Source organism: Martes martes (genome assembly GCF_963455335.1).
Source record: "Martes martes genome assembly, chromosome: 10".
In the NCBI taxonomy this organism is placed as follows: domain Eukaryota; kingdom Metazoa; phylum Chordata; class Mammalia; order Carnivora; family Mustelidae; genus Martes; species Martes martes.
In genome coordinates, this window is record NC_137898.1 from 30,953,665 (window position 1) to 30,969,057 (window position 15,393).

The following is a 15,393-nucleotide window of genomic DNA, read 5'->3' on the forward strand; positions in this document are numbered from 1 at the left end:
GCATAGTCTTTTTGTCTGGAATGGCTACTTTTTTGTCCTCTTTGCAAATTTATCTTTAAAGACTCAATTAGACTGGCCCCAACCCACTGAGCCAGCCAGGCACCCCAATCTTTTTCTTTTTTATGCTTCTATACATTTCTGTACTATAGCCCTCATCACATCAGATTATGATTATTTCTCACATAAATTTTTCTTATTAGGTGCTAAGGAACTTGGAAATTGATAATCTTTTATTATTTTTTTATTTCAGTAGATTTTTTTGAATAAGTAATAAATAAAAATGCCCTACTTCTGGTGGGTTAGTTATTTTGGTTAGAATGCTCTTTTTAGGGAAAAAAAAATCATGCATTCTATCCCTGTAGCATTCTCACCTTGGCTAATTATCTTGTAAGGGAACTAGGGGAAATAGACCTTTATGGATCAGTAGTATTATCTTGATATGTGAAGTACAGTAAATTATAATGATACGTTTAAAATGGACTTTAAAACTGTCAAAAAATATCTTGCTTTGATAAAATGTTTATACTGAACTTACTGTTTATATTTCTTATGTTAAGGAACTAAAAAAAGTTACATCAGACTTGATAAAGTCCAAGGTCACATGTCAACATAAGATGGGAGAAGAAAACATCCATTTAACAATTAAAGAACAGAAACTTCAAGAACTTCAGGAAAGATTCAACATGGTATTTAATCAAATGTATTCATGTTTATGTAAGTGTTTTTGTAAAATGAGAATTTCAGGTTTATAATATTAAAATGTTCCTTCTTGGTAAAGTTAACATACATAGTAAAAAAAAAAGATACTGTGAATTATTTTTCATTATTAGGCAATTTTTGCCATTATCAGCAAGAATTTAAGACAATAAAATTTGTCTGTAAACCATTGTATTTCTACTCTCATATAATGTTAGGTAATCTATGGTACAGTGGCATCTCCAGACAAGCTTTTGGAGATGAGAATTTTGTAATATTTTGACATGAATATTTATAAATTTGCACAGCAGCCTGTGTTGGGCATCTCATACCACCTTTATTTCACTAGGAGCCACTGCTTCACCAGCAAACAAATGTTGGTACTCTGGGGTAAGAAGGGGTCATGACTCTCCTAAACGTATGGATCACTGAATTAAATGTAGAATTTGCTGAATTTTATATCATAACTTGATAATTACTCATTTTTTAAAGGAGTTGGAATTAAATAAGAAGATTAATGAAGAGATCACACATATTCAAGAAGCAAAAAAGGCAAGCAATCATAAGATATTTGGGGAGCCAGTAAATATTTTTTAAAACCAGATATAACATGGGAAATAAATTAAGTTAAATAACAAATGGAATCATGTTTAGGTCAATTCCTGGCACATAGGAAGCACTCAGGGCCTATTGAATGGATACACATGTACCTTTTTAAAAAGGTCTCATGTATCCTCCATTAAAAAATAAAGCCAAGGAATGAGGAGAGGTTTGTCCAAGGGTACAAACTTCAGGTATGAGATGAGTAAGTTCTGGGGGTTTAATGTACAGCATGATGGTTTTAGTTAACAAAATTGTGGTATATATTTGAATGCTAAGAGAGTAGATCATAAATGTTCTCACCACACACACAAAAATGGTAATTATGTGAAGTGATAAAGACATTAATTAATCTTATTAGGGTAATCATTTAGCACTATATGTATCTATCAAATCATCATGTTGTACAACTTGAGTTTACAGAATGTTATTTGTCAATTATGTCTTTTTTTTTAAAGATTTTTTTTATCGATTTGACAGAGAGAGAGAAATCACAAGTAGGCAGAGGGAGGGGGAAGCAGGCTCCCCACCGAGCAGAGAGCCTGATGTGGGCTTGATTCCAGGCCCCTGAGACCATGACCTGAGGCGAACGCAGAGGCTTACCCTACTGAGTCACCCAGGCGCCCCTGTCAATTATGTCGTAATACATTTGGAAAAATATTACATTAAAATATTGATAAATAAATAAAAAGAATAATCAGTTTTTTCCTTGATAGTTTAGACCATTGGTACCCTAGCAGATAATTATTGAAATGTATGTGTGCTTAGAGCATGCATTTATAGGACGTTATACTATCATTTGAATCTATTTGATATTTATAATTCCTCTATTTAAAAAAGGTCTGTGAAAGAAAAGTTCTCCTGTTTCTTTTTTTTCCCTCTGTTTTTCTGTTTTTCCTTCATTTCATTCTGAATACATACTGTGACATCCTAGCTCATTAGCAATACGACATTTCAGTAATGATAGATTTACTGTTTTTAAGACAAGCCAACAAAAGATTTAGTTTTAAACGCTTCACATTTTCCAGTAGTGTCTCATAATTCATAGTCCATTTCAAAAAACTATTAGTTATTTGAAAAACTCTTGGATATAGTAATCATATAATGTAATTATTTTATATATTTAGTATAATTTTATATATTTAGTAAAATGTGCTACTAGTTTATTTCACTCTTATTTATAATGATGTTGAAATTAAACTATAAAGATAAGAAATTAGAAAATGTAGTTTAAGAATGAATTTAGAAACATACCTACAGTCTTAAAATTCTTCCAACTGATATACCGTACTTATACTTTTTTAAAGGACATCATCATTTCTTTCCAACGTATGCAACAGTTACTTCAGCATCAAACTCAAGTTAGTACTGAACTGGAAGCAAAGTTGAAGATGTTAAAAGAAAAGAATCAGGTTGTATATAGAGTTATAGAAAATATATTTCCATTTAATGAGCTTTACCTGTCTAGTTGCATTTATCTGCCCAACTTTATCCAAGATCATTTTGAATTTTAGGGGTAAGATATGGCCTTCTTCATCAACTTGGTATCAATTTCTAGAGTAATGAACTTTTTTTTTTAACATTTAAGTTACTATTTAAATGCTCAATTTCATCAAGTATCTGACTTTTTTTTGTAACAGATTAGATGGGATTCTTTTTCTTTGTCTTAGAATTGTGACCAAAACCAAAACTGAAAATAGAAGAGAGCAGTTAGTGAACTTCCAGAAATTGAGGGCAGACCCAAAAAAATGATTGAAGGAGGAAGGAAGTTATCACTGATGTCTTGGGAGTGAGAGTTCAATAAGAGAGGCTTTTCTATTATATTCCTGGTTGGGAGGGATGTCGGGAGTACATTTTCCTTCATAAACTATGTGAAGGAGTCTATGTGAAAATCATGTAAAGACTAGAGTACAAAAAGGGGAAAGTGCCATCTTGTTTTGTAGATGGATGCTTGAGATGCTGTAGAAACTCGAAGGTCCACTCTAGTGTTGCCAGAGTAAAATATGATAAGTTCATGTGGAAGAACTTGGCATATGTTTCTTGAAGTTTGGAATTCTACCAAGAACATATAGACAAATGCACAGATATGGTCCAGAGATTTTAAGGACAAAAGTTTTTGGAGTGACATGTACCAATGGGGCTTGAAGTGTAGTATGCTTGTTCTGATACTATATGGCCCAGGAAAGATGTAGAAGAGAGAACTTTGGTGGCTCCCCATGAAGGAACATGGAGGTTAGTGGAAGGACAGAAATTGTCCTGTGTGCCACGGCCAAGTGATGGGATGTCCAATGTAAGAGAAAGAGCTGGGAATGTGCTTCACTGGGGTGACCGGTAGAAGATATTTGTGCTCCTCTGAAGGGATTCTTGGTAATGAAGGTGAAGCTGAGCATTTCTTACGGTTTCACTTACTTGTGAAGCACAAGGAATAACATGGGGGACATTAGGAGAAGGAAAGGAAAAGTGAAATGGGGGAAGTCAGAGGGGGAGATGAAGCATGAGAGACTCTGGACTCTGAGAAACAAACTGAGGGTTTTGGAAGTGAGGGGAATGGGAGGATGGGTGAGCTTGGTGGTGGGTATTAAGGAGGGTATGTATTGCATGGAACACTGGGTGTGGTGCATAAACAATGAATCTTGGAACACAAAAAAAAATTTAAATTAAAAAAAAAAACTATAGTGGCCTCCCATGTAAAGACCACTGTCAGCGGAGGCCAAGGCCAACTTCCTGGGTGTGTAATCGGTGCAGCTGCATAGAGACCCATACTCAGAAGGGTTTTGTGTTTCAGGTTTAACCTTCTCTGATCACTCTCTTGAAATTTTTATTAATTTTTATCTTTGAATTTATGTTTGTCAATTAAGTCTGATGGGAGAATGGAGCATGCATTAGGGGCTTGGAGCCTAAGCTTTCTCCTGTCTCCTGCTGACTCTTAGGACCAGTTTTTGACTGCTGTCTATTCCATGCTTTGTTATCCTGGGCCCTGCCTGTCCTCATCTTGTCTGCTTCTGCCCCACCACTGTTGTGGTCACATTGGTGGGGAAAGGTCTGTGTTCTACTGTTGTTCCTTACCTTTGGTGGAGGCCTAAATATAACAATGAGGGTGTGGGTCCATTGTATGTGCCCTGCAGCATCCGGTGTCTCTGGTTGGCAGTGTGTTGGCACATTAGGTAGATGACTTGGCAGGGAGTGAGTCCCTCAGTCCAGATACTGAGGTATATCCCTGCCTGGCAGTTGCCATCAGTTGGGGGTTACCCATTTATCATGGATTGGGGCAGAGGTCCCATGGGACAGAAAGATTGACTTGCCCACCTCCAGCCAGGGCACAGTGTATGGGTCTAATAGCCTGCAGGAGGTAGAACCCCGTAGCTGGTGGATCTTGCTAATGCTGAACTGTATGGTGAGGTCCTTAAGCATCTGTGAGGATCTGCATTTGCCCTGTGAGTATCCCCCTGCCCAGGGATCCATGACGTTAAATAGAAAATAAAAAGCACCATGATAAGTTGACAGGGAGAGAAAGAAAGGGGTGACCCTGAAGGAAGGAAGAGGTTTTGTACTTTGGTGCCTTTAATAGTGCGTTTTCACTGCCTTTTTCATTTTGCATTAAGCCCCACAAATTGTGCTGACTTCATCATCATTGAATGGAACCACACTTATCCTAAACAATGCAATATTTGTCTCCTCACCATTGATGTTCTTTGACTAATCATGTAAAGAGAGCTTTGCCTTCTTCATTTCTCTTTCCTGCCCCCAGTACTATAAAACTTAGACCTAGGAGAGGGAACAAGTATGCTGGTGTCAGACTCTTCCTTCCTCTTAAACTCTTCAGTTCCTCCAGTAAGACTAGTAAAAAAAATTTCTCTGAAAGTCCAGTTATAAGCAAGTATCCCCCTATCTTTTTTACCCACCCTATAGATAGATGACTGGAACTTTTAGTATTTTGAACCTTCTTCCAAGAAACACAGAATAAAATTTACCCAAATTCTTTATGAGCAGCAGTTATCAGGATTGTTATATTGTCCATTTAAAGGAGTTGAAACAGATTTTTTAGGCCGAACAAAATATTAGTGATCAGCCAATCCCACCATTTCATTTCATGGTGAACTAGAGATCCAAAAAGTGTAAGCGATATAGTTCAAGGTTTCCTAATTAGTGGCAAACCCAAAACTAAATTTTTGACCTGATTATACTCTAGCACTGTTTCTACAACACTGCATTGTTAATGTATTCTTCCTAGATCTGTGAGACCTGCCACTTTTGTTAGATCACTTACTCGAAAACCACTTTTTAAATTACCCTTCATGAGCTCTAAATGCCATGTTTATGTGTTGTTGAATTCTGCAGAGCGTGCAGTAGACACAGAGACAAACAGTCATGTGTTCTTTGAGTTAACAGGGACTATAACTATGATCCCAGGGTTTTTACCTCTAAGTGCCAATATTTTAGATAATCCGAATGCCTCTTTAACTAGCACCATTATTATTTGAGCCTCGATAGTACATAGAGAAACTAAATTTCGAATGGAAATTTCATGCAAAGTAATGGCAAGAACAGGATAGAACTGTCAGCTTTTTATTTTGGTAAGTAAGGACATTAAAAATGAGCAACAACATCTGTCATCATTTTTATTTTATAAAAAAGAATATTCTAACCCCACATATTAAGGATATAATCTCAGAATAGATACAGTCCTTTACAAGAAAAGACCTTTGGTGACTTGTATAGACTTTGTTTGTCATTAACTAGTGAAATTTTGTCGTGAGTCAGTACTGGTTTACAGACTGGTGTTGGAGAACTGCTGATATATAGTATAACAAATATTAATGTTGAACTGTTGCTGAGGATTATGCTGAATAGATATCTCAAGTGTTTTTCTTGAGGAGCATTCTAATTCCACCTATATTAAAAGGGATCATTACTCTTCATAATGGCCTCCTTTTTTTCAGTGCTCTGCAATCATGCTGTCATCTGTCTCATTTTTTTGACAGTACAGTTTGAAGAATAGAAACCCGAATTCCCATGACAGAGTATTTTCTACTATGATTTAATTATAGTTTGGTCTAAATGTAAGTGTAGTTCTGCTGCTGTAGTCATAGTGTTAACAAAAATAATTTACTTAGTTTGCTCCGATAGTCATAGTATTAGCCAGGGTAAATTACTTAGTTTTTGGTGTATTAAAACATTAACAGAGGATTTTATTTTGGCTTGCTGCAATATCCATTTTTTCAGGATGGTTTTTGGGTTTCTTAATGCAGATACAAATAATCTTCTGTTAAAGTCTAAATTCCTTGAGAATATTAATAGTTTCATGCATGTAGCATTAAGAGCCTAAAAGAGTATCTGGCACACAGTCGGAGCTCATTACGTTTTATTAAATTAATGAATGATTAAAAATGAATCCATTCAGAATCTTCTTAAGTTCAGATGTTGCCAGATCTGGGCTTCTGGTTAAACATGTTGAATTGAACCCACACCTTAACTTCTATTTCCTTCTGAAATTGCAATAAAATGACATTAATAAATCCACAGGGACAAGTAAAGAGAAGAAATAATAAAAATTAAGTTTTAAGTGGGAACCAAATGGAAAATTAGCAGCTCACTTAGCAAATGAAAGAATGTAGAAACCCAAGCCAGAGGTGCAGGAATGCTGAGGAACTGCAAGCACAGTGTGCCTCAGAAGCTGAGATGCGACTGAAGCCAAGAGCTAGAAGGCCTGTGGAAGAAACGAGAAGCTAGCTTCCCTCAAAGTCTCTTCCCTAGCCTGTGCACACGGCACTGCCTGTCTTCTACTTGGCAGGAGATTGGATATTTATGTTGGAGAGTTTGAGGGACAGCTGAGGTGGGGAAATTCAGTAGTGTCATGGAGACGGCTTATACCAGGGGAGCTGTTTGTTAGAGCTGTTGTCATTCTGTGAGCTGGTTGTGAAACTAGTGGTGGCTTGAAATTGCCCGTGGCTGGAATGAAAGTTTGGAGCCAGTTTACCAATATATGTTACTGAGAGAATTATATTGAAAACAGGGTGAAACTCTAAGTACTGACATCTGACACCTCCCTGCTCTGTTTCCCTATTTAGAGGACAGCTAGCCTTACCACTTCCATACAGGAGAATGAAGATTCCTTTCTTTGGGAACTGACTTGCTCAGGCTGTTCCAGTTAAGTGCTCCCCGTGAAACTGCTCAACCAGATCAACCTACAGCAAAGCCCATCATTTGACAAAACTTTTAGCCAGCTTTTTAATACTTATTTTTAACATGAACATGTAGTTAAGGATCACTGGGCACTTGAAGAAAGTCTCTACCAGGAAAATCAGACAAAACTAACAGGGTAATGAAAAACAAATTAGAGAATCTAAGAGAACACACTCCATTAAGAGAAATATATTTATTAATCCACAAAAACAAGAATTAGGAGTCTTTAGAAAAAGAAACACTCAAGAATAAAAGAGAACCTTTAAAATAAATATTTCAGCAGACATAAAAAGTACAATGAAAAATTGGAGGGTAATATTGAGATAATATTCTGGAAGGTAGAACCAAAAGACAAGAAGATGGAAAACAGAAGGGAAAGAATATTAGGGATTCACTCCAAGAGGTCTGGTGAATTTCAGAGAGAACAGGGAAAATGGAGAGGAGATGACCAAAGAAATAATGGGAATGTAACCTAGAACTGAAGAATTTGAGTTTGTTTTGCTCAACACCAATGTATATCATTATGAAATTTTATACTAAAAGAGAAGATTCTAAAACTGTGGAAAAAAGAATTAGGTCACACACAAAGGATTAAAAATAAGAACAGCAACATAATGACTTCCGGCTTCTCACGGGTAGTGCTGGAAGACAGAAGATAATAGAACCATGCCTTCAGTGCTTGGAGAGAAATTGATTTTTTTTTTTAAACATTTTCTTTATTTATTTGAGAAACAGAGAAAGGAGGGGACTAGAGGGGGAGGGAGAGGCACAAGGTTACCCCCTGCTGAGTGTGGAGCCTCACATGGGGCTCAGTCTCATGACCCTGACATCATGACCTGAGCCCAAACCAAGATTTGAAAGCTCAACAGACCAAGGCGCTCAGGTGCCCCTGAGAAATTGATTTCTAAAGCAGAATTGTACTGTATTCGGCCAAATGAATCATTATGTTTTGGTAGAAAAAAGGTATTTTCGGACATGCAGGACCTCAAAAAATGTGCCACCTGTGCCTCCTTTATCAAGAAGTAAAGGAAGGTTTACTTTACCAAGACAAGGGAATAAACCAGGAAAGAGGAAACAACAGGATCTAGGAACCAAGAGACCAACCCCAGAAGAGAGAAGGAAATCTTCAGAGGTCACTCGATCAGTGTAGCAGACTGAAAGATCAGTAGGTCCAAACTGTAATGGAAGGATGGAAAATCTCCAGAATGTGGAAACAGAATATCTGATATAGGCAGTTTCTTTTAGATGAGGCTATGGGTCGGTACAGGAAACGACTGACATCTAATACACTGTTTTAAGAATAAACTGCTCTTGGTCATTTATTATTACTACATAGATGCCGTAGTATATTTTCTCACATCTCTAAACTTTGATTTGTGTCTCTTCCAAAATATGGTGTTATCAGTATAAATAGATACTATATTAGTTAGAATGTTAAAATAGTAAGCTGCTATTAAATAAACACATTGTAAATATTTAGAAACTGCTCTATTATTTGCTTATAAATTAAAAACACATGACTTCTATAAAGAGTTACATTATCTTGAAGTAAAGGCAGTCAAAATAGGTGTTCACTGAAGGCTATCAAAGCACAATAATGTTCTTTATGTGCTGGAGGAGAATTTTAATGTTAAAACTGTAAAATGCTTTTTATTAGATTTTTCCATAATTTTACATAATTATATCATTGTGTATTGGTATTCTAGATATAATAGAAAACTCTTTAAGTAGGTGGAATACTATGAGGCCTTTAAAATGAGATAGATCTGTACTTAATGGTATGGAGAGGAAGCAAAAAATACTCTTTTTTTTTTTTTTAAAGAAAAAACAGATTGCAGAAGAACACAATATATATGGTATGGTCTCATCTGCATTAAAAAAGATAGAGACAATTTCTGGAAGGCTATGCAAGAAACTGCTAAAGTGATTACCTCTGGGGGAGGAGAACTGGAGAGCTGATAGAGGGACACGTTACCTTTGTTTCTCTGTCCTTTGTGTGGCTTGAAATGTTTACTCTGAATGTAAATAACTTTAATAATGATAAACAAATGAATTTTAAAAATTCCAGATGTATTAGACATGTGGGTAGAGTTCTTAGCTATTTATCTTTTTATGGAAGTTTACTTGGATTATCAGCAGACACTGAAGAAACCTAATAATATTGGTGACAGTAATTTAAGAGCTTTAAAACCCTTGTCTTAGAAAACAGTATTTTTACTCTTAAAGGTTTTTTGGGGGGAGAGGGTTGTATAGTGGTGATTATATTATGTTAATTTATGAAGTAATAATTTAATATGGTAAATACTGAACCTGTACTAAAAAAAGTGTTAATTTGAAATTTAAAAAATTAAAATTATATTTAAGGGTTTTCTAGCCAGTTAATTTCTAAAATAAACAGATACGGAAAAAATGTTTTGTGGTAGTTAAAATTTTGTAGTAGAGTTAGGCTGGATTATGCTACATTTCATATTTTTCAGTGCTGTACTTTATATTACTTTTTCAGTACATTAAAACTTATGCAGTGAAACTGAATAATGGCAATGTTTTTATACCCTTTTATAGCCATTTCTTTTTCATAACCTCCCCCTATTTCCTGTTAACTAAACTATAAGCACCTTTCTGTTAATTTATGAAAATTATTGTTGAGATAGCACATTATCACTGATCTGTATGGCACTTTCAGCATGTTAGAAGCAAAGGTCCAAGCAACATAAAACACATCAAAATTCATTAATGTGGTATTGATTATTTTTTGGATAATTAATTTTATTGCAGACCCTTGAAAGAGATAATGAGCTGCAAAGGGAGAAGGTAAAAGAAAATGAAGAAAAGTTCCTTAATCTTCAAAATGAGCATGAGAAAGCACTGGGAACTTGGAAAAAGCATGTAGGTTTATAAAATAGTAAAATATTAAGGTATTTTAAGTAGTTGTAGACATTTAAAATAACTATTAAATGCTAAGAAAATATTGCAAAAATAATAAAGGAATAGAGTCAGACACACATTCTTCTTGCACTTGTATTTCCAAAAAGTAAATGCTTTTGAAAAGCTAAATTTAATAAAATTGCCTGTAATGCTTTCATGCATGAAAAATCACACATATATATGTGTGTATATTTATATTAATATAAATATTGATATATATAATTTGAATGACTTCCCATATGTGACAAAGAAAAATTAATTTACCTTTTCATAAAACAACTGCATAGTATTTTAGAAAATGATTAAAATAATTATATAGGTACTATTAGCTGATCTGTTTAGCTTTCCTCAGCAGTTTTGTTGAGATGTATTAAAGCCATGTTTAGAACATGTGTATGGTAGTGGAATTCTGTAGTATTAACATTTTATCATGAAGAGCTGATATGTTATAAACATAGCTGTTTCCTTAAACCACATCCGTTTATTTTACACTAAACTTTCATTTTAGTAAAGTAGAAAATAAAAGTATGAAATGGATGGTATAAATTAAAGTTGTAAAATATAAAGTTTCACTTTAAAAATTGGTAGGCCCCTTGGGGTGCCTGGGTGGCTCAGTGGGTTAAGCCTCTGCCTTCAGCTCAGGTCATGGTCTCAGGGTCCTGGGATCGAGCCCTGCATCGGACTCTCTGCTCAGCGGGGAGCCTGCTTCCTCCTCTCTCTCTCTCTGCCTGCCTCTCTGACTACTTGTGATTTCTCTCTGTCAAATAAATAAATAAAATCTTAAAAAAATAAAAATAAAATAAAAATAAAAATTGGTAGGCCCCAAAATTGATTATTCTATTTTAATATGTATTTTTCTTTTTGATTCTTTAAAAAGAATTATTAGCACAGTAGAAGGTCACTATGAGTTTATGAAAACTATATTTTGGGATAGAAAGATTATATTCTGGACTATTATACTAATTATGCTATATTTTTGTAATACTTAACAATATAATATATTTTATACTAATATGTATCCAAATACCAGTTTGATAAACATTTTCTTGTAGACAATTTTGATATAAATTATTATACAAGTAACTCTTTGAGTTTTCACTTCATTCCCAAGCTAACATGTTCCCTTAATTTGTATTTTGGACAGATCAAGTCTTCACTGATGAATTTAATAAGATTTATCCAAAATCTCAAAATTTATCTCAAAATCTCAAGATTTATCCAAATCTCAAAAAGTATTTCATAGTTAGCTGTATCAGAATACTGAAAAATGCTTATTAAGCATTTATTAAGCTATTAAGCAACAAGCATAGTAATATTCATTCTAACTTCAGCAAATTTACATTGCATCCTAACACTTCCTTCTCACTCCTGATATTTAAAAATCATGGAAATGGTACTGTCAGGATAAGGAGAACTGTAAAATGAAAAGAGGATATACTGAAACATGTGAACCACGCCAAAAAAAGAGAGATTAGTTGCACTCAGAAATTAAACATTCATTTTCCCTGAAACCATAACCATGCCCCTCCCACAAGGAAAAATGCACTGAATTTAGAAAAATAACCATTCAGTTTCACTGGTGAGGCCTCAGTCTATAAATTTGTATCATACAAATTTCTATAAATTTGTGTGAAATAGGATTTTTTAGCTTCTACAGTCATTTCACTTCCATATGCTTTAGTACTAAACAGAACATAGTTAAGTAAGAAAAAGCTGAGGGCGCCTGGGTGGCTCAGTCAGTCTAGCGTCTGCCTTCAGCTCAGGTCACGATCCCGGAGCCTGGGATTGAGTCCCACATCAGGCTTCCTGCTCAAAGGGGAGTCTCCTTTTCGCTCTCCCCTTGCCCCTCCCCCCACTGCTTGTGCTCTCCCTCTCATGCACATGATTTCTCTCAAATAAATTTTTTTTTTTTTTTAAAGAAAAAGCTGCTATGGTTCTATTTAAGAGTTTTCTTGAATGGGAGGTTAGATCTGCTCTTTAATTGTATTTCTATCACTATGTAAGTTTTTCACCATTCTTTTTTTTTTTTTTAAGATTTTATTTATTTATTGGACAGACAGAGATCACAAGTAGGCAGAGAGGCAGGCAGAGAGAGAGGAAGGGAAGCAGGCTCCCCACCGAGCAGAGAGCCTGATGTGGGGCTCGATGTGGGGCTCAATCCCAGGACCCTGGGATCATGACCTGAGTCGAAGGCAGAGGCTTTAACCCACTGAGCCACCCAGGTGCCCGTTTTTCACCATTCTTGAGTGAAGACTATTGAAGGTATTGCTACTAAGATTGGATCAAGATGGGTTTTTAAAAACTTAAAAAGATACAGATAAAAATAAGATGGAATCATACAAACTATTTTCCCAGAAAACAGTGAAAGAGATATTATACAAATAAAATTTTGTGAATATATTTAGACAGTATAGTTAAAATTCATTGAAATATTACAAAGAACAGTGTAATGTGTATCTGTTTTCATTTGACTAGTTATATAGCTAATGGGTATATATAGACAAAAAGACAATAAATGAGGATATTCAGAAATTATTTAGAGGAAAGCACAGGTCACAAAAGGAACTCAATTTATACCATTTGTTGAGCATCTACTGTGTATTAGTCACTATTCTAGGTACTGGATTTTCAGAGATGCCCAAGATACAAAGCTCAATAAAGAGCTCACATTCAAATGGACAGATAACTATGAAATTGACTACAATAGCATGGAGTGGTTTGGGTAGTATTAACAAATTACTATGAAAGAACAAAATAAATCATATCTATTTAGCTATGTTGGAGAAAATTTTAGAGAAAAGATGTTACTAGTTTGGCCTCAAACGTTAAGTAAGGTTTCACTAACAATATGTGCCCATTTCCTACACTTCTCTTTCCATCTTGTTGGCATTCCATTTGGTAAAGAAAGGAAAAATCCTGGAGGCATGAAACTATTTTCAAGAGTGATGAGCAGTCTGATTTGAATAAAGCACAGGATATGTGGAATGTGACATTGGAAAATAGGTTGAGATCATTTTCCAAGAGGCTCCTTTCTAAGGAAGTTGAATTTTACTTTATAAGTAATGGAAAGCCACTGAGAATATTAAAGCAGAGAAGTGACATAGTCAGATCTGAGTTTTAGAAAAATAACTTTTTTTTTAAAGATTTTATTTATTTATTCGACAGACAAGAGATCACAAGTAGACAGAGAGGTAGGCGGGGGGGGGGCAGACTTCCCACTGAGCAGAGAGCCGGATGTGGGGCTCGATCCCAGGACCCCGAGATCACGACCTGAGCTGAAGGCAGAGGCTTTGACCCTCTGAGCCACCCAGGCGCCCCTAGAAAAATTACTCTTGCAGCAGTATGGAGGATGGCTTTGTGGAGAAGGAGCAGCAAGAATACTGTAAAGAATGCAACTTTGACTCCTTGAGGGTGTGAATTAGGGTAACAGTAGTGAGAATAGAGAAGAGGAATAGATGCAAAAAACATTTAAAAGTAGAATTAGCAGATAGTGTTATTTTATATATAATAAATATTAGAAGGGGAAAGGAGTCAAACATGACTCTGAGATTAGTGTAACAAGTAGAATGATAATATCATTAATTCACATAAGAAATGTAAAAGGAGAAGCAGATTTGGTAGATGAAAAGAATGACTTTAATTTGGAAGCTGTTGAATGTATAGTGCCTGCAGGACATCTAGCCTGAAATGCATACCATGCATTTGGAAATGTGAATCTAATCTTAGGAGAGAAGTTGAGAGATGAGATACAGATTTAAGGTTTATTAGCATAAAGATAAAATTTCAGGGTATAGTTATAATCATCTATTGAAGGAGTAGAGGACTAGAGAAGAAGGTTAAAGAAGAAACAGTAGGGTGTGTGTGTGTTGGGACAGGGTGGGAGGAGGAGCCTGGTAAGAACAGTGAGAAAGGTAGGAGGATATAGGAAGAGTAATACCATGAAAACAAAGAAAAGAGGCTGTTCCAAGAACAAGCAGTCAACACAGTCATGCTGCAGAGCTGTTAACTGGTATGAAACTTGGGGAAAAGCCTTTTGGCTAATTTGCAGGTGGTATCTGTGTGTGTGGGGGGGAGATCTGTAGAATAGTGAGGGCAGGAGTCAGGTTGTTAAGGAGGGTTGGGAAGTTAGAATTTGGAAGTAGCCAAGTGTGGACTTTTATATTAAAGCAGTGAGATGGACTCCTGGTGGCTCAATTCATTAAGTGTCCAACTCTTGGCTTCAGCTCAGTTCATGATCTCAAGAGTTGTGAGATCAAGCCCCACGACATACAGCATGCTCAGCAGGGATTCTGCTTGAAGATTCTCTCCTTCTGCCCCTCTCCCAACCTATGCACATTCTCTCCTCTCTCTAAAAGAAATAGATCTTTTTTCTTTTAAAGGGAGAGAGATAGGTACCTGGGTGGCTCAGTTGGTTAAGCAACTGCCTTTGGCTCAGGTCATGATCCCAGCGTCCTGGGATCGAGTCCCACGTCGGGCTCCCTGCTCAGCGGGGAGTCTGCTTCTCCCTCTGACCCCCCCCCCCCTCATGCTTGCTCTCTCATTCTCTCTTTCTCTCAAGTAAATAAAATATCTTAAAGAGAGAGAGAGTAATTGGGTCGAGGAGAGAAATGAGTTAAGACTGTGAGAAGAGCATATTTGTTCCTTTTTAAAGTCTTGTTCTTGTTCTAGTTCTGTTTGTAAGGCGGAAGAGAACATGCTGGTATGGTGGGAAGAATTGTGAATAAGCAACAGGGAAGAGATTAGTGCCAGAACTAAGCTTTGAGGGGAATAGGAAAGGATGGGATAAAAAAAACTCATGGAAAGTTGAGCCTTGGAAAAAAAGCACCTTGCACAGATAGATCTTTAAAAGGTTAAGAATAGGGGCGCCTGGGTGACTCAGTGGGTTAAACCCTCTGCCTTCGGCTCAGGTCATGATCCCAGGATCCTGGGATCGAGCCCTGCATCGAGCCCCGCATCGAGCCCCGCATCGAGCCCCGCATTGGGCTCTGC

The 15,393-nt window shown here is 36.2% G+C and overlaps 1 protein-coding gene across 1 annotated transcript in view; it reads left to right on the plus strand.

The window, feature by feature from the left end:
- Positions 1-15,393, plus strand: part of CCDC73 (coiled-coil domain containing 73) — a 107,727-nt gene that overhangs the window by 76,898 nt on the left and 15,436 nt on the right. The window contains exons 9-12 of the mRNA XM_080814982.1: positions 558-686; positions 1,189-1,248; positions 2,604-2,708; positions 10,255-10,365. Of these exons, the coding sequence (XP_080671108.1) occupies positions 558-686; positions 1,189-1,248; positions 2,604-2,708; positions 10,255-10,365 (405 nt within the window). The remainder of the gene's footprint in view (positions 1-557; positions 687-1,188; positions 1,249-2,603; positions 2,709-10,254; positions 10,366-15,393) is intronic.